At 46.2% G+C, this 18,555-nt stretch overlaps 1 protein-coding gene across 14 annotated transcripts in view; it reads right to left on the bottom strand.

Annotated features, from left to right (window-relative positions):
- NCAM1 (neural cell adhesion molecule 1) overlaps positions 1-18,555 on the bottom strand; it is a 295,160-nt gene that overhangs the window by 18,164 nt on the left and 258,441 nt on the right. For all 14 annotated transcript variants that reach the window (XM_055305759.1, XM_055305765.1, XM_055305760.1 and 11 more), the window contains one exon: positions 1,879-2,003. In XM_055305759.1, the coding sequence (XP_055161734.1) occupies positions 1,879-2,003 (125 nt within the window). The remainder of the gene's footprint in view (positions 1-1,878; positions 2,004-18,555) is intronic.

Below are 18,555 nucleotides of genomic sequence, written 5' to 3'. Positions count from 1 at the left end.
CGCCTACTATGTGCTGGCCTGGCCCTAAAGGGTTTCCTGAATTTTCTCACTGTATCCCTCCAAACCCTGCCTGTGAAGGGCTTTGTCAGGCTGCACGGTTGCTTGGCTGTATGTCACCAGGGGCCCAGTTTTAATTTAAAACAATTTAAAACAAAGAAATTCAGCTGTCTACGTCTTCTCTCTCTCTGAAAGGCTTCTTTCCTTGGCAAACCCTATAAAAGAGGCAACCAGAATACAAAGCAAATATTATGTTAAACAAAAATACTAATAGCATATAATAATAATATTTAGCAAACACTGAGTGTTTGAAGTGGAAGAGAGAGGACAGGTAAGGCTGTTGAAATCTAACGTATTTCAGTGTTCTGTCCCCATAGTCTTTTTAAGGCAAACCTGCCCGGCACAGCCATTATGGCTCTTCTGCAAAACTGATGTCTCTCAGGTAGCCTCGTATGGGAAGTGTCTCCAGCACCAGCCAGCATCTTAGCAGTGATTATTACAGTTACCATCTATGGGGAGTGTGGGGGGGGGGTGTTCATGCGTCAGGCACATTTCAGGTTCTTTGCTTATAACTAATCTTTATAATAACTCGATAAGCCATTTTGTTCCCATTTTATGTATGGAGAAATGGAGGTTTTTGGAAGACCTACTGAGGGCACAAGCTGGTAAGTGGTAAAGCTGAACCTGGATCCCATGTCTGTCTGGATCTCACACTAGCATAAGGGCCAGAGGCAGCCCACCTGACCACATGTCCACTTCCCATGGGCTGCCACTCAGTCCTGGTGTTCTATTCCACAGTGAGGAAGCCACAGGGACCTCGCATACAATGGTGCTTCTAGGCTGGGCCTTAGGGAAGTCAAGAGAGGCCCTTCCTCCAATGTCAGCCTCATGCCTGGCTTCCCAGTTAAGTGGGGAAGGGCTGAGTGGTCCACCCAGCAGCTGGGAAGTATGCCTGGTAGAGTTCTGTGCTGTAGTGACTCTCCACTCAGCCTAAGCAGGTAAGGGCTCACGCATCACTTCAGTGGGGGCTGATCAAAGAGAGGGAGTAAGTCAACTTCCTTGAAAAATCCTTTCTATTCGAAGAAAGAAAACTGTTCTCTGGTTCATTATTTCCTACTGGTAAGAAATCCTAGCAAGAGGCTATTCCCAGTACCCAGACACTGCCTCTAAATCTCTCAGTGACTGATTGTGGTGGGCGCAGCCGAGTATCACTCTAAAACTAAAAAAAGTGAGAGTGATTTTCATCATGGGGGCTGGAGGTGAAAGGAAAAATGACAGACAAACCTTAAATGGTAGGCAAACTATCTAGAAATAAAGAGTTCAGGGCCAAGCTTGCTGTGAGCAGGATCAGAACAGCTCAGGTCGGGTCTGAGGGGCAGGTGGGAGCTACGTTTGGGGTGGTAAGGCAGCCGAGGGCAGGGGCAAAGAGCCCACTGTCTTCAGACAGACCTGGATTTTAACTCTGCTCTCCTAGCTATGAGAGATCAGGGTTCTCGTGGGGACAAAATGCACATGATCGCAGTGCCTGGCCCATGACACACACTTTGTCAAACGCACTGATTATGAATATCAGTATATTATTTCAAAAAGTATCGGATAATGGCAAAATCACTTTACAGAAATTTCCAGAAGCATAAAAACCAATCATGGTATGCGTCTGTCTCCACCACAATCATTTTAAGGGTTTCAGAAGAGTCCCAGGGCAGACATGGCCTGATGGCTGTAAGTCAATCTTGGGATTTAAAACCCTGACCAGGGCCCCTGAGCCACCTGCAAGACACAGGACGTCTCTGCCTGCTTGGGCTCCGCACCTTGTTGACATAACAAGGTGGGTATCAGAGTTGCAGAGATGGGGGTGGAGACAGGACAGGAGCCACTCACCGCTCGGTACTTGACCAGGTAGTGTCTGATGGGGGAGCCGCCATCATCCTGCTTGATGAGGTTCACCTTAATAGAGTTTCCATCCTCGCCCATCTGCCCTTCGAGCTTAGGTGCACTGGGTTCCCCTGAAACAGCCAGTTAATTCATGTGACATTTTCACCCACAAAATCTGATCCATTAGAATGGGATGTAGTGTTGGGGTGGGGCTGGGCTTTTTTTTTTTCGTACTTTCTCAGAAACTCAAATGGTTAAGAAGCAATAAATATAAAACTTTGGGCTCCAGTTAGATCCATCAGACTTAGCCCCAAACTGGAAGTGTCTTTTGAGAATGTTCTGGGAAACCCTTCCTAATAGTACAATCCTTTTACCATTTTAGAAACAGGATTTTTTTTTAATGTCTCTCACTCGTACTTGCATTTTCTTTTTGCTGCTCTTACAACTGCAGATTTAACTTTGATGAGCCTGATACATTTTGAGGAAGACTGAAATACAAGAAAATGTGTGTAAGCGCTTAAGGAGAAAACTTACACCCACAATAATAATTCTTCAAAAAGCAGCCAGTTTCTTCCCGGGATATATGATTCATCCTGGGGGTCCTGAGGGACCCATCCTTAACAGAGGTGGAATGATGCCACATTAGATTTATTGAAGAACATGACAAGTTTCCAGTTGTGCTTAAATAAAGCCCAATCTGCCATGGGCAAGGCTCCTGTAAGCATCCTGCATTTATGGCTCAACCGCCTGAGTGATAATCCTTGGCATCTCGTTTAAAGTGACAATCATTAAAATCTTTTTGTTTGTGCAAAGAGAGAGGGGGAAAATTGTCTTTAGCATTTCTTAACAGAAAAAAAGTCGATGTCTCTGTTTGCAGTATATTTGCTCAGCTGTGAGTCCAAGGTGGGTTTTTGTGGGACAAACTACCAGGGCTGGGATGGTTCTTCTGTGAGTCAGATGCTGCCTTACTTTAAAGAAACTATTTCATTAGTGTGTGCTGAAAGCAATGAGGTGAGATAATGACACAAAAAGTTGAAATGAAGATTTAACACACTTGGGAGTCCTGCACTTCCTCCGAGGATGCAACTGTGTCTAGTTCATGGCCTCAGACAGAAACTTGGGAGCGCTTACGAAACAGTTACCCTCTGGGTGGGTTGTCCTGGCTTGTTCACTGGTGGATAGAATCACAGACATGTGACCGAAAAACCAGAAAGGTTTGTCACCAGGCTTCGGACCTCATCGCCCCCAAGTGTGCTGCTGGCCATTTGTGACAAGGCTGCTGGCAAAGCCAACTACTTTGGGAACCTCACACTGGCTACTGGTCCTGCTCCCCACTTTGAGACAAGAAGGAACCAGAGATGGAAAGCTAACGGACAGCCCTTGCTACTCAGCTTGGGCCTGTGGCACCCACCCCCCGGGAGCCCGTTAGAAATGCAGATTCCATTTTAACAAGATCCCAAGGTGACCCATGTGACATTTAAGCTTTGAGAAACCATGTGTGGGGACACATGGAAGCTGTGACCAGGAGGATGCATCATCTTAAATGTCTGAGGGAGAAGGTGTTTAGGAAAAGTTGTGCTTGTGTTTTTTTTTTTTCCCCAATCCATGATTAAGGAAAAAGAAAACCAAGAGTAAAAAAAGACAATGATAAGGCGTTAGGCAAAGACTTGTCCTGTTTGCATGCAGCTATCTAGCTGCTGTTCCCAACTCTTCAGTGGAAAATATTTAGGAATTTGGTTTAGATAATGTCAAGGTGGGCATAGTTTTCAATTCTCTTAGACTACTCTAAGTCTTAGACAAAAATTTAGTAATGTCTTACTATACATATCCAGTGCTAAGCAGAAACTCAAACAAAGTGGAGGATATGTCAGAACGGGGCAGGTATGTAGAGTCACCAGTGCTGAATAAACGGGAGTACGAGGCACAGTAGAACTTTACAATTCTCATCTCTGAAGTAGGGTGGCCAACTCATTCTGGTTGGCCCAGGCCTTTCCAGGTACTAACGCTGCAAGTCCTGCACTCTGGAAAAATCCTTAGTCTCAGGCACACTGGCATGGTTGGTGGCCCGAGACTGAATGGGGATGGGCATTAATGATGACTTTTGTATTCAGAATCGCAATACTGATTCTGTGATGGTCTATTTGCCTTAAGAAGGAGGGAAGGAGGTGGCATCGGTGGCCCTTCCAACACATTCACCAGGCAAGGACCCAGTCCCTTCCCCAAAGGCCTCCTTGGAAGGTAAACAGAGATGAATCCACTGGGACTGTGCTGGCTGCACTTTCCCTATCATCCCCTTTCAGATTTGAGCACTGTGGGTTTCAATGCTGAATCAATACTGCAAAACATGGGACTTTGCTTTGGGAAGAGTATCTACTTAGAAGAGTTGCTCTCTTTCATGTTTGTCGGGATCCCTGTAAAACTGAATGTTTAGAAAAGCCTTTGCCTCACTGTCCACATATACAAAATATGGCCCCTTCGGGGCCTCCCTCTAGCTCTGCCAGCACTGTGACCCGATGAATGTCACTGGGTTAGGATGAACTACCCAAGAACACCTTGGCTATTTTCGCAACACTGTGAAAGACGCAAGATAAGGATGTCTTGCCAATTTGAGGGGGATGCACCCTAAGAGCTGTAATTCCACATCTTTAGGGCACAGGGTTGCCCCCCCCTTTTTTTTTTGCAATTTTAAAAGTTACTCTCCCAAAAGTCCTATCTTTGAAGAGAGATACCAACTCTCTTCAAACACCTCTGAACAAAAATCTGGCCCAGGAACCTCTGCAGAAACCAACAGCCCCAATGAAATTAGCCAAGTCTTATCTTTGGATGTGTTTCTGAAAAAGATCATGGGAATCTTAGAGAAATCACTAAAAACTATACCACGGTTAGAACACAGTTCTAACATTTACCAAAGCTGGAACGCTATAAATGGCTACCATTTTATCAGAGTGATGACCACGTTATTCCGACGTGTATTACTCTCTCATAGAATGTAGAGCATATCATGTCATGTTAAGGTGTATCATTTAAAATGCTTTAACTATGATTTACTCAACAAACGTTTACCTAGTACCCACCTTCTAGGTATCAGGTAGTCACTTAGGCACTGCAGTTTTAAAGGTAAATAAGGTTTTGTTTGCCGAGTGAAAAGAAAAAATTGACTTATGGTCAATTCTTTAAAAATTGTAAGAAAGCATAACCCGTCCTGTGACAGTTTTCTACAGGAAGATTATCATCAACTAGCACCAGAGAGATTCTGATCCACCTTGTAGCTATGAACTTGCTATAGTCTCATAAAGGTGTAGAAAGAGCAACGTTTGTTTAATGAATTGTCTTATCCATCTTCAAATGTTCACTGCCTGTCAGTGTTTCTAAAGACTACAAATAGGCGAAGAGACTGCTTCCTGAGCTCTCGGCGAGGAGGCTCCAGCCATGCCCTGGCATTCGGGAGGCTCGCTGCTTTACTGAACACATTAGGAGAGGAAATTATTTAGAGGGTCCCAATGTGCACTCTGTTCTGAAATGGCTGCTCTGATTGAAATCATTATGGGTAATTTCAGCAAAACCAATATCGTAATTATTTGTGAATGTTGGTTTGCGATTCAGCAGCAATCGGTAGGTTGCTCCAAGAAAACCCCTGGGGTTAATTACACCTTCTGAATTTAGCTTCAGCCACGAGTCAAATTTTCCCCTCAAATATTTTATGTAAAGAATAAAAAACAGCAGCACCTTCAAAATAAACCTTGCCGATAACAAATATAAAATATCAGGCAGTCCTGGTATTTGCTAGAATGTAAGTCATGTGTGCAAGAAAATAGGAAGGTACCATAGAGACCGCATACAGTCAGAAATGTTACAGACAGGTCCTATAAATTCCCCGTAGAAATCATAATTGAAATGTGTATTTCAGGCCTTGCAGATTGTAGGTTCTTTGTAATTTTTGTGCTATTGTGCCCTAAAATCGGAGTCAGCTTCATGTCCTTCCCCGCGTCAGCACAAGCCCTGAGGTCAGAAAGCTTACCGCTGGATATATGAATACCACAACAAAAATTATAGCAAGCCCCGGGCGTTTGGAACAGCATTTGTGAATTTTAGAAGGAAAATAATATTCTACTTCTCACTCAAAAATGCCCCAGTACCAAGAATTCTATCTTCTGACTGAAGTGCTGAGAGAGGCCTGACCCACACTCTTTCCTCATCCACTTTATTCTCTCCTCCCAGAGGGGTCTGCACAGAGTTCTGGGCAACTGAGTACAAACCAGTGATGGATGTAGGGCTTGCATTAGAATCTCTCCCTTTTTCTAGCAAATGGGATTATCTGGCATCACAAATACTGTTACTTTGGTGTATCCTAACTCCCGTTCCCTTCGATGAAGTACTGCTTGCAAGCAACCTGAAAACTTAGATTTGCCTGTTTGTTACTTTAGAAGAGTCCATAGTGTATGATTTGGCTGTTCAAATATGAAGCCCATTTGATTTTTCCAACTCAGGAACGCTGGAAATTTCATCTAGAGGTTAGAAGCTTGACTGGTCCTTGGGGGAATGAGCAAATTACCTAAGAAATCAGGATTCGCAGTTATCAGCCTAATTGTCCTTCCTGAGACCAAGCTCTGTGCCAAAAACACACGAATCTAATGTGATCTGAGCGGCTTCCATCTTTGGCCCCCTCCAACACCCTGCTCCCCATGATGCTCCATCTGACAGCCTACTTGGCTATTCTAGGGGTGCTGAGGGGGCTTCTGACAGTCCCAGCGAATGGCCCACCATGCCTGGATGGGTTTCACTTTGTTCCAAGCACTGACGCCCCAGATCAGGTGTTGGGAGTAAAGTATTCCTTTCCTCCTGAGTGGGCTCTTTTCCCTTTGTTGTTAAGAATTTACTTGGGGAGCACGACCCGACTCTTTGCTGTCTTGGTCACCAGGTCCAGGGAGTGCCGAGGGACCCTACAAGTAGGTAAGGGCACGGCCAGTTCCCCAGCTCTTCCAGAAAGGACGTTTGGCTCTGAGGCCATGGTCATGGGGGCACCTGGCCTACATGTCCCTTTTGAATTGGGTTTAATTACGAATGTGAATGTATGAGCTGGGGGTGGGTGGGGAGGGGGGTGGCAGCCTGGGGTATGAATGAAGCAGCAACCAAAGAACTTTGACAGGCTGAACCACAGAGACACCAAGTCCCTTCTCGTGGGTGTCATGAAAAAAACCAACAGATTAACTGATCAATTATCTTTGTTTCATCATCCTAAAAGAAAATATGACCACGAAGGTGTGGCTTGTGGTTATGGGGCTGATCCAGGCTGAGAAATCAAGGCTGAAATAACCTCCAACAAGCAACTTGGCTCCTGCCTCCGAGGCCGCAAGGGGGTTTGTGCACATCTCCAACCCTATTTCACGGTGTGAGGTTACTCATAAAGAAGCAGGAGGCTCCGGAGAGGTTTCAACCCTCACGCTGCTAAGCCCTAGGGGACTGGGCCCTTTCCAAAGCCCCGGTCTCTGCACCTAGGATTTGGGCTGACATGCCCACTGCCTCCCCCTGCAGACCCTTCACGCTAGCTCTCTACCAGCAATGCAGGGAATCCTTAGGAATAAAGGCCATTAGAGTAGAACCCCTGGTGAAAAGTCTGTGTCGACCTGCCAGAGACCGTAGCAATCCAGACACACAGCTGTAAAAAAATAAAGGAGGGAGTGGAAGGGGTGGTTAGTGATGTTTTCAATCTAAGAAGGAAGAGTGGGTGTTAAGGAGTTTAGTTCATCAGAACCAGCACATGTCCTAGTACGAGAGGCAGTGTCAGTAGCTAAAGAAAAGAAGATCATTATGAATGGGTGGTGGTGGGGTGGTGGTGGTGGGGTGGTGGTGGTGGTGGATTCATGCTCAGACATGCAGCACACAGACAGAGGGGCGCTGGGGATTTCTCATCACACACATGCTGGTGGGGGGAGGGCGGGGAGGCCCATTTACAGAGTCCTCGTGGCTGAGGGAGTCACCGGAGGCAGGAGACCAGGCCCTGACCAGGTGCCACGATATTAAAAATGAACTTTGGCATGGGAGCATCTTAGGTCAGCACAGAAGCCCACTCCTGGGAGAGAGAGACTCCTTGCTTGCTGAAACCTTCCTCGGTTAGGCCCTGCTCACCTTAAAGCCTTGCTGATGATGTCCAGAGAAAGGAGGCACTCATGCTCTTAACTAAACTTTATTTCTCTCCCCCATAAATTTTCTTTGCTCTGACCTCTCTGTTCTCTGAAATTTTATTACTAAAGGCCACTTCCTGTTGCTTGCAGGAATTCATCTGAATAATGAGTCTTCTGCCCACCCCTCTGCAAATGGCCAGAAATGGTCTGTCACAGAAGGGAAATGTGGTTCAATGGGAGGGTAATCATGCTTTCAAATTCCACAGGTCCTTCAGGGAATTTTTTTTTAATTTTTTTTTTAATTTTAGCACTGGCTACATTTTTACTGACACCCAAGGCCATTGCTAGGTGTGTTTCTAGGGCAACTGTAGGAAACACCTTCAAACATTTCTTGCCTTGCATAAAATGTCTGGCCGAGAGCTCCCTTCAGAGGGGTGGATCAGTTTCAACCTTGGTCATGTGGTGCTTTGCCTCATCCCAAATTATAGCACCGCACAGCAATGACCAAACTTGTTAGTAAGAAAGAAACTACCGGGTTTCAACTCCCCATCTGCTCCTCCTTCAGACCTCAGGAGGCAGATCCAGGCTTTTCCCTAGTACATTAGCCTTGGAACCGTCACCTCAAGTCTTAAAAGAACACAGTTCCCCTCAGGGAAATCATGAAACCCCAGTATTCTGGGTGAGAGTTGGGAGTTTAGAAAATCTTCAGCTTCCAATATCGTCTGCCCTCAGACTCACAGACTAGGTTGCCTTTTAAAGGTAGGAAAAGCTCAGAGTAAACAGCAAACATCTTTTCTGGAAATGATGGGAGGCTCTGCCCCAAGGCCTCATCCAGGAGTCTGGTTGTAAATGGGACTCACCAGGGGCACAGTGGCCACACCCAGAACGTTGGTGATCTCAGAGGTGGCCAGTGTGCGGGGTGAGCGAGAGGGAGCACCCACGGGGCGCTCATGCCTGGGTGGCACGCAACGGAAGGACAGACCAGGAACAGAGAATGTGCATGCGAGACAGCTGTGGATGGTTTCGTCCATGGGAATGTCGCCCAGTCAGCTCCTCAGAGACGTGAGGCCCAATGGGGACCCCCCCTGCATGCACGGGCACACTGGGTGGTTATTCGGGTTAGTTTGGCTTTCGTGATCAAGTGCAGCCTGTGTGTGTCTCAGGTTGTGACCCAAAGTCATAATTTTCGGTTAGAAGAAAACAGAATGTGTATGACTCCCCCAGGCAGGCTTGGAATAGGTGTTTGATTTTACAGTGGAGAAGCTGTGAGCTGAGGCTTCCTTTTCTCTTTATGGCAAATGAGGATTTTTTTCACAAGGTTGTGACAGTCACAATATTAACTAATTATTTTGTCACCGCTATGCGCTTAATTAGATCATTTAGTTTCCTTTGCTGTGAGGGTCAATCATGGGCTCTAGATTACAAAGAGATCTCCAGTCACGGTAACTGCCAACTTCTGCTTTTATTTCCTCCTCGCCCTGCCCAGGGGGAGGGTCACTCTTAAACGGTGACACGTCAACAACCCACACTGCTTTAATTCCAAATTCTTAAATCTCTCATTTCAGTCAGCCCTCAATTTGCATGAATTTTATGAAGCACTCTCATTGGTTTGAGCAAACAGAACCACTGCAACTCATACATTTCTCTCGGACGCATTTCAGCGTTGTAAACAGATACATTTCACATTTTCACAGAAATGACTCACTTTAGAGCAACTGTGGTTTTCAGGACTACTGGATGAAGTTAAACAACGTCATAAAGGTAATTTACACAACTGCTTTTTTTATGAACTATCTGGGAGAAATTCAAGTTTGCAAACTGCATGATGGCAAGTGCGGTTTAACTGGAGGTAGCAGTTTGCAGGGCCAAGTTTCAAGTGGAATGTTAAACCAGAGGCTGTCATGTATCAAATGGTCATGTCAAGGCTGCAAGGAGTGATGAATTCTAGAGGTGAACTGAGAACAGGAGAAAATCTCTCAAATGGCTTCACTTGGGAAATCTGAGACGGGAAGGAACGAGTGGGCCCTAGGTGCCAGGCTGTGGTCCCAGGTTTTATTTCCCTAATCAGAACAAAGAGTTTTACCTTCTGTTCACCAGCGTGGACGACATCATCAGCACCATGCAAGCCACATGACAAAGTCACATGATACGCACGCACATGATTGGTTGAAAGGAAAGGAGGTCACATGGAAAATACAAAAAATTAAAAACTGATGTAAACAATGGGCAGGGAGAAAAATCAACAACAAAATCACAGACTAAATAAAGGGAGAAACCAAATTAAATTAGCAGCATCTATAGGAAACATTGGGAGGCAGTAACACTGCCCGGAAATAGAAGGATAATAAATCATAAAGAGCATTTGGTTAACGACACCAATAAGCATTAGATACAATTGCAAGACTGCATATTAATACCACACCAAGGAGCATGTAAACTTGTTTGGAAATAGGGAGGTGTTTCTGGTCAGGACCCGGATGTCAAAGTCAATCCAGGAGACTGTTGAAGGAAAAGAAAAAAAAAAAAAGCAAGTTATTATTCACAGATTCCAGAAATGTCTCGGCAGCTTCAGGAAACAAGAGCAATGAAAGTGAATATGGATCGGGCAGGAGACCTCCCAAGACTGTGTGCCCTGTAAGAACAAAATATTATGTTACATTGAGAAAAGCCATCTCCTTTTTCCTTCAGTGCTCGAAGAGAGGGGGCACATGAGCTGAGTGAAGTTTGGTGGATGGAGGCCAGAGAAGGCAATCCTGGGGTCCCTTCTCACTTCCCTGTCCATCTACCCACATTATCCTGGAGTCTCCAGTGAGATACCCCAATTGAGACGCCTATAAAGGAGGAGGCCAGTGCAGAAGGGAAGAGGTTTCCTTCTGGTGGTGACGACGATGGCTCTGTCAGTGCCAAACAACAAAACTGAACCCCTGGCCCCAGGAGCTAAGACTGTGGACTAAACAAGTGCTTGGACTTTTGTGGATAGTTGTTATCTAGACTCATGGCTGCACTGTGAAGATATAGATCTGACTTAGACAATAAAAAAAATGGTTTTCTTGTTTGGATTTATCTATATTCCTTCTTTGTCCTCTGTTGTACTTATGGTCTAATTTGTTACTGAATGGCTTGCCCTGTCAAAAGGCATTTTGGGTTTCCCACCCTAACTTGCAGAGGCCAACGGGAAGTGCAGGCTATTGCTGGTTGAAGCTAAGAGGAAAAGCGCAAAGAGGAGAGGTGGAAGTGTCTTTCTGTGCAAAGCACACTGTTGTTTAAAAATAACCTGGGAGAAATGCTTGAGCCCAGTTACATATCCCTTGCCACTTGTGAGCTGATCGAACCTGTGCTGCTTACTGTTTGACACTGCACAGGCTCTGGCACGTTCCAACCAAGCATGCCCTGCGGGGATTTTATACAAATCAGTTTCTCTTTTGATTTTATCTAGGATACCTTCATTCATAATTATAAATAGATCACCACACACCCACACTCACACCACACCCACACACACATTAGCAAAAATAGGAGACATTATTTATTTTCAACCCTATTGAAACCCTATTGGCTGGTGATCGATGGATTTCTGTGCAACTTATAGCTACTCTTGCTGTCCCACCATGTTTACATGTGCTACCACATGCCTTATTGTAACAGGATTATGCTCATGCTAAATACAGGCTGCTGCCCAACTGTGACAGTCTTTCCTTATATCCCAGTATCCACCGGGACCCTACAATTTGGGTCAGTAGTCAAGTGGTGCCAAAAAAAAAAAAAAAAAAGACAAACTTTCTTCTCTTTTGATGTCACTACTGGGCATCTTATCTGTGGACAGAAATGTCTGATGTTTAAAAATTAAACGTACAGCAGGGGAGAAACATCTAATTCACCCTTAAGGAAAAATCTGGATTCAAGATTCCAGGAAAGACTAGTCTACAGTGACACACGTTAAGTATGACCTGAGCTGTGCAAAAGCATTATGCAGCCTTCTCCTACGATGCCTGGCACATGCACAGCACCGAACTGCAAAGGACAGGAGCGTGGCTGTTAGAAGAAGAAAGGGTTAATTGCATTCCTGCTTCAAATGCAAAAAAAAAAAAAAAAACAAAAAAAAAAACAAAATCAAAAACAAAAAAACCCCCCAAAGCAAAAACCAAACCAAACCAAACCAAACAAACAAAACACCCCACAAAAGCATCATCTGAGTGAAACCCATGCGAGCACAGTTCATTGTCACCCGCTCTGCTCTGCTGACAAAATGAAACCTCAAAAGCATCAGGAATTAAAATTCATTGCAGCAACACACACAGAGAACACCAAGAAAGCAGACCCTCGGCTACGTACTGCGGTAGAAAAAAGAACCATTTCATGCAACACACAGGGCCAGGAAACTCTTTTCTTCTCTGTTCAATTATGTATCAGAAACCGTGGCCCAGGGAGCAGAGAGGGAGCTGTACTTTGTATACCTGCTTTCTATCTTCTCTGACTACTGCTCAGTGGATGCAGGTTGGTTTTCTTTTTCTGTGCATTCAGAAATATTATAAACCCGAAACCCACACACGCCTGTGGACACCACTGTAAACACATACGCACACACGTGTGCACGGGCGCTTCTGCTGACTTGGGACTTGAGTCCTAACCCACAAGGTCACCTCATCAGAGCATTATAAAGGTTAGCTTGGAACACGTCACCGTTGCGATGAAGTGTCATGTTTTCCACAAGTCTGGCCTGGACTCTCCCCTCGGCGATGGATTCCAGAACTCTGATCTGGACTCTCAGCACACAGGTGTGAGCAGGCCTGGCTATGCTTTCTGGGGCCGCCACCTTCCCAGCCCTGAGGAGAGCTGGGAGGAGGCCTCTCCCTCGGGGTGCTCTGTGACCTCCTCCTGCCCCCTTGGCCCTGCCACATGATGTGCCACAGAGCCGGGCACACTCTCAGGAATGAGCAGCCACTTCTCTCTCTGCTGCACCCTCTGCTTCTCCCCAGGCAGCATTTTCTCTGTCCCTTCCCTTGTTCTTAGTCTTAGCTACTTGTGTGCATATGTGTGTGTACACGTTTGTACATGTGAGTGTACATGTGTGTGTGCCCATGCTTCAGAGGGGAGGAGCAACAAAAGCCGGAAGGAGATGCTGTTCTTTTGTCTCCTTAGGGTTTCTCTAATCCTATCCTGTCTTTTCACGCGAAGGGAAATTGGGAAAACTCTCTCCATGCAGAGTAGTCTTCGAATGATCATCCCAGCCCTTTTGGTGGTGCTGGGTCTGTTCCCCTGGCCACGCAGACAGCATGCTTAGGAAACCACACCAGGAGAGGAGCCTCCATGCGTTCACAACTGTGACTTTTAATACAAGGGACAAGGACGGGCAGCACCGTGACCCGGAGGTCAGCTCTGCAACCAACGGTTATGGCCAAGAGCCGTCGTAACTCTGTACTCACTAGCCGGTTCTGTGGTTGCGAGGGCAGGAAGAGGCCAGGTTGCTATGGAAACACGAAGGGCAGATAGGGCACAGAAAGGTGCAGGGGAGAGTGGAGATACAAATTGTATTCATAAGTGAATGTGTTTATTCAGAGAAGGGTGTGCGTACAGACACATAGATATAGATATAGATAGAAAGGGAAGAAACATAGTGAAAGGGATATTTTCTCATTTCCTTTCCCCCTGATTTATCAATAGAAATATAGATATTTTAAAGAAATGATCAGAGATTTTGCTGACAAGTTACTCTCACTCAGCCAGAAGTAACATAACCCTCATGTATTCTTACCACAAATTCAAGCTACCATGGGCCTGGGCACTGTGATTTGAGTTTTTCATTCTTAGTCTAATTTTCACAGGATCGGCAAATCTATCCTTCATAGGAGAGACAGGAGCCCTGAGGGTCAGGAGGTTGAGTGACTCACCCAAGGTGATGGATTGTTCACAGAAGGAGTGGACACGGGATTTGAACCCAAGGCTGTCTCTAGTTCCCAAGCCTGAATTCCTGCTGCTAAAGCCACAGCCTGGAAAGCACTATCTGGGGTGCAGGGCCTGTGTCTAAGGCAAACAGATGCAATAGGGGGCTCCTGAGCTCAGGGCTAGGGTCACCTCCTGAGGCCGTGTGCAGAGAGCGGCGACTCTTGATGTGCCAAGGAGTATACAGCCAGTTGGGTGCCGCCACCCTGCCTGCGCCCTTAGCGCCCGCTGGCATGCCACCTTGGGCCTCCCGCAGTTGCGGTCTCTCCCTTTGTCATCCCCCTCTCCACCCGCAAGAGCTGGCTTCAAAACTCTAAAGAGTCGCAGGCACAGAGCTCTCTCCTGAGTCCCTGGGGGGAACAGAAGGACAGGGCAGCCAAATGAAATAAGATCGTAAAAAGAGAGTGGCTCAGTCAGTAATGACGAGGCCTGAGACCCACCAGGTGACGTCACTGCCAGGCTTAGTAGTCTTGCTTCGGGGAGGGCAGACATAGCTTGATAAGCGCTGTGATGTTTTTTTAGGGGGGGTTAGTGGGGTGGGGAGGAGGGCAATTACTCATCCTATTTTATAAAAGAGAAAGACAAGGCTCACTTGTGAAGGGTTAAATAATTTGCCGAAGCGCCTGCTGCCAGGCACATCTGCAAGCAGACATTGTTTATTTTCCCTGCAAATATTTACGAGACAAGTATGCATTTATGGAGAAAGCAAGAGCTACAGGCCTCACTATCTAATTTCAATGTCTGAATCCAACTGTGCCAATTAAAATGAAGGGTGAAAACACAACACCCCAAAGCATTTCTTATGACCCTGCAGAATAGATATTTTTCTTGGCAAATTCCTTCGGTTCCTCCAAATGTCAGCTTGGGTCTAGCCCATGAAGAATCCTGGGGACGGGGCTGGGCTGGGCTGCACCAGCCCTGGGAAGCCTGACTGCAGGATTTTCTGTCCAGAGCAATGCCTGTCACTTCCTGCTCTTCGGGGGAGTGCTGCCTCCCATGAATCTGGGAGGCCCTGAGCCTATTTCTCTTCTCATTTGCTTCTCTAAAAACCCGGCGCTGCTTTCTGCCAACAGAGTTGAATTATCACCTGGTGAAGGAGATAACATTACCCAGACCCACTATGGCTGGTGGAAAGCAACCTGCAGAGAGATGGATGAAGAAAATGATACTCACTATCTGGATGAGGCAATGGAACAGGGGTGGAAGAGCTAGCAGGAGCCACTGAGGAAAGAAAAATGAAAGTGAAAAAAAAAAAAGGGAACAAAGCTTATTGAGGCACACAGACACTGAATGAAAATATAGAAGAGCCAACCCAGGGGTGTCAGTGGCAGAAGCTGAAGCGGGTTATAGCAAGGAGGGAGAATGCCGTGCGTGAGAGCAGGTGGCCTGCGGACCAGCAGAGAGCAGGGCTCTCTGACTTCGAACCGGGAGCCTGTGTGCCTGCCAAGCCCCACGTTCAGGTAAGGGACTGGGCCAGGAGCAGCCACGGAGGCCTCCGACCCTGCCTGAAACCAACAGCCTATTGAGCAGGACCAAGGCCACGTGTCAGGAGGAAAGAGAACCTGGACCCCAGTTTATGGTGAACGTGGGAAAAAGGAGGCTTTGGCCCTTCACGTGATAGATTTCTTCATGTGCTTCTAGACAGGCATATGTTTACACTCAGGGCACATACGTACAGCAAAGCCTGTATGCCTCACTCTCTAATCTCAACAGCCCAAAGAAACAGAAATGACTGTCCCACCTGATGTTTACTACTGGGTGAGGCCCAGGATGGCTGGGCATCTAGACGACACTACAACCATCACTGTCCTCCAAAACCCTACAGAAGGTGACTTTCCTGAGGCTGCTTTGAGTGTGGAGACCCATGCAAATAGCACTGAGTGTTACTCTCATGCTCTCTTGGAAGGGAAAGCTGAAGAGACTGGGACTGAAATGAAGGAATGCTAACTCAACTTTCTGCTCAGGGGACCATTAGAAATGGCGCATCCATTCTGGACACTGACTAGATCTTTGGTTTTTCACTGGCAGATATTCAGTGGTTGTCCCATCAATAATCACAACACAAAGTCCCCTTTGATAGCGAGAGGAGAATCTGGAAGTACATCACTGTATCTCCAGCACTGCCTTGGCACACTCATGGTTTGGTCTTCCTTTTCTCTTCCAGATGAGGCATCTCATTAAACCACACGAGCACAGTGTCACCGGAATCACAGCGAGATGCCCACTGACCTCATCTCGAGCTCATCGTGACTTGATGGGCTGGTTCATTCAGGTGAGTGTATCTCTTTCTCTCCTTCTTTCTCTTTTACTGTTTTGGCTTGAATTGTTTGCATCACTGCCCTTATTATTCTGACAAAGGGATGGAATTTTGTGTGTTTTAAACACAATATGTTAAAATGCATTTAATTTATACTTGCAACGTGCCATCTGTGGGCAGAATGTGAAGACAAAAATCTCAAGATGCCTCTTGTAAAAGGTAGAGACTCCTTCATAACCCCTGAAAGAAATGGTCTATTTTACTTCATGGTTCAGAAGCAAATTAAGAGGTGACATCCAGGCAACAAAATTCTGAAGGTGTGTGGCTCACTCATAGAGAGGATGCAAAATCAAGGGTCATATCAGGTCTTTAGGGGCCTCAGCAATTCTGATAGGGAAGCAGCCCCTCCCAAGGCAAAGAGAAGTTGTGAGCTTTCCCCCTAAAAGCTTCATGACAACACACAGACATCTGGCCTAAAAATATATGAAACAGGGACATTTTTCCAGGCTGGAGTTCTATTTATTTGTTTGGAGTCATCGATTCCTTGTTACCTTCACACACATTTATGAACTGCACACAAAGGTAATCTTCTAAGGCTTTCTAAGATGGCAACTCAGAAGCAGGATTCTTTGAGGTATTTGTGGCTTTGGCCAGTTTCACCCGCTCATCCCAGCTTTGACACAGTCATGCCCCGAATGTGGATACATCTATTAAGGAACCAAGAAAGCAACCCCATATTGGCACATCTCAAGGAACTTGAAGTGATCAAATAAATGCAAAATGCACCGGCTCTCACCCACTGCCTCCTAACCAGGGTTGGGTGGGTGTCTGGCAGCAATAACTCTCTGTTCAGTATGACAGCTTATTGATCTTGTACCTTCCCCCTTAGGGTGAGCGTGCCCCTCGGGCCTAGCTCCAGTGTTCTGGGATAAGGCTGTGCATCTGCACCCCAACATCACCGCGGGGAAAGAACTGTCATTGGGCAAGATGAGCCAGTGTCAGACACCAATACCAACTCGGGCTTGGTGTAAGCATGCAGCTAAATGGTTGGCTGATTTTATTTACCTAATTTCCGACAATCTTTGTACCTTCTGAGGAAGGCGAGTGAGAACTTGGAGAAATCCTTCCTGAAACATGCCCTCGTTTCCTAGTAGCAGTGGGTGAGTGTTGTCACGGCGGTGGTAGGTGCTGGAGTCATCCCTCCAAGTGTACCCTTCTTCAGGATGGGTCTAGATAGGCCTTAGGCTAGGCCCTCACTTCAGCCCTCTAGAGAGGTCATGAGGGTACCGGGAAGACCATAATAACTGATTTTAGCCAGAGTATGATGATCTGTGTATTCCCACGTGTGTCACCTCCTAACCCACTCAGGTTCTTGACAGAGGCACTCAGTGCTAAGGCTCTGCCATAATTCTCTTATTTAGAAGAAGTGTGATTTTTATTTTGAAGTGTGATTTTTTAAATCCTTTAGCCCATAACTTTACTAGATAATTGAGAAAACTAACCTTGCATGCCCTTAGCAGTGCCTGCTGCTATACCATTCATGAGCTACTTGGAGTGGACAGCTGACCCCTCCATTTCCCAGAGAGGCTCTTGGAATCATGGTGCAGGTAAGAACAAGGGCTAGAGGTCTCCCTTTTTAAAAAAAATTGAACAATGACTTTTCAAACATAGCATCTGTTTTCAGAAATTCTCACCTTTATAAGGGTTGAGTGGGCAACGATGAAAACCACTGATGGGCTTTGAAGTCTAAGACGCAGTTACACTGATTCAGTACTCAAACCCCAGGTACTCGTTAGAAACTCAACGGGAAGCCTCATCTCAGTCCTCCTCTCTGTCAAGTAACTAAGCCACCGTTCATTTACTGATAAAATCCAAAAGAGTGGAAACAGAAGCTCAGAATAAGGAGCCAGGGGGAAGATACTCTCCCATTCAGAGCTGCTCCTCTGAGCTCACTGGGGCAGAGCTGCTGCCCAGGGCAGAGAGTTGTCAGTCTCAACCTGACAACGCCAATCCCCAATCCTGACTCCTTCCAAAACCGGTTCATTCAGGAGCCAAGTCTGCTGAGATCATGGATTTAGCACTTGCTCGGAATCTCAGAACGCCTACACTGAGCTACTTAGTTTCTGCTGTTGCTGCAATATTTCTGAATAAATTTTTAAAAGATAAGCTTCCCTGAGTGCCTTTCAGGAGCTAGGAGCTTTTTATGAAAAGAGTGTGCAGTTTCCTGAATACCTTTTCTTCCGAGTCTCTCTGGGTAACACTCCCCTCCCACTATTCTGAGCTCAGCCCAGGAAGCAAGAGGCAGGGCTTGGCGGGAGTGAAGCCTGGGAGCATCTTGCAGGCCAGATGAGACCTTTCGGGTCC

The sequence above is a fragment of the Nyctereutes procyonoides genome, unplaced genomic scaffold (genome assembly GCF_905146905.1).
Source record: "Nyctereutes procyonoides isolate TBG_1078 unplaced genomic scaffold, NYPRO_anot_genome, whole genome shotgun sequence".
In the NCBI taxonomy this organism is placed as follows: Eukaryota; Metazoa; Chordata; class Mammalia; order Carnivora; family Canidae; genus Nyctereutes; species Nyctereutes procyonoides.
Note: the sequence above shows the minus strand (reverse complement) of the source record. Positions and strands in the feature narration are given on the sequence as shown.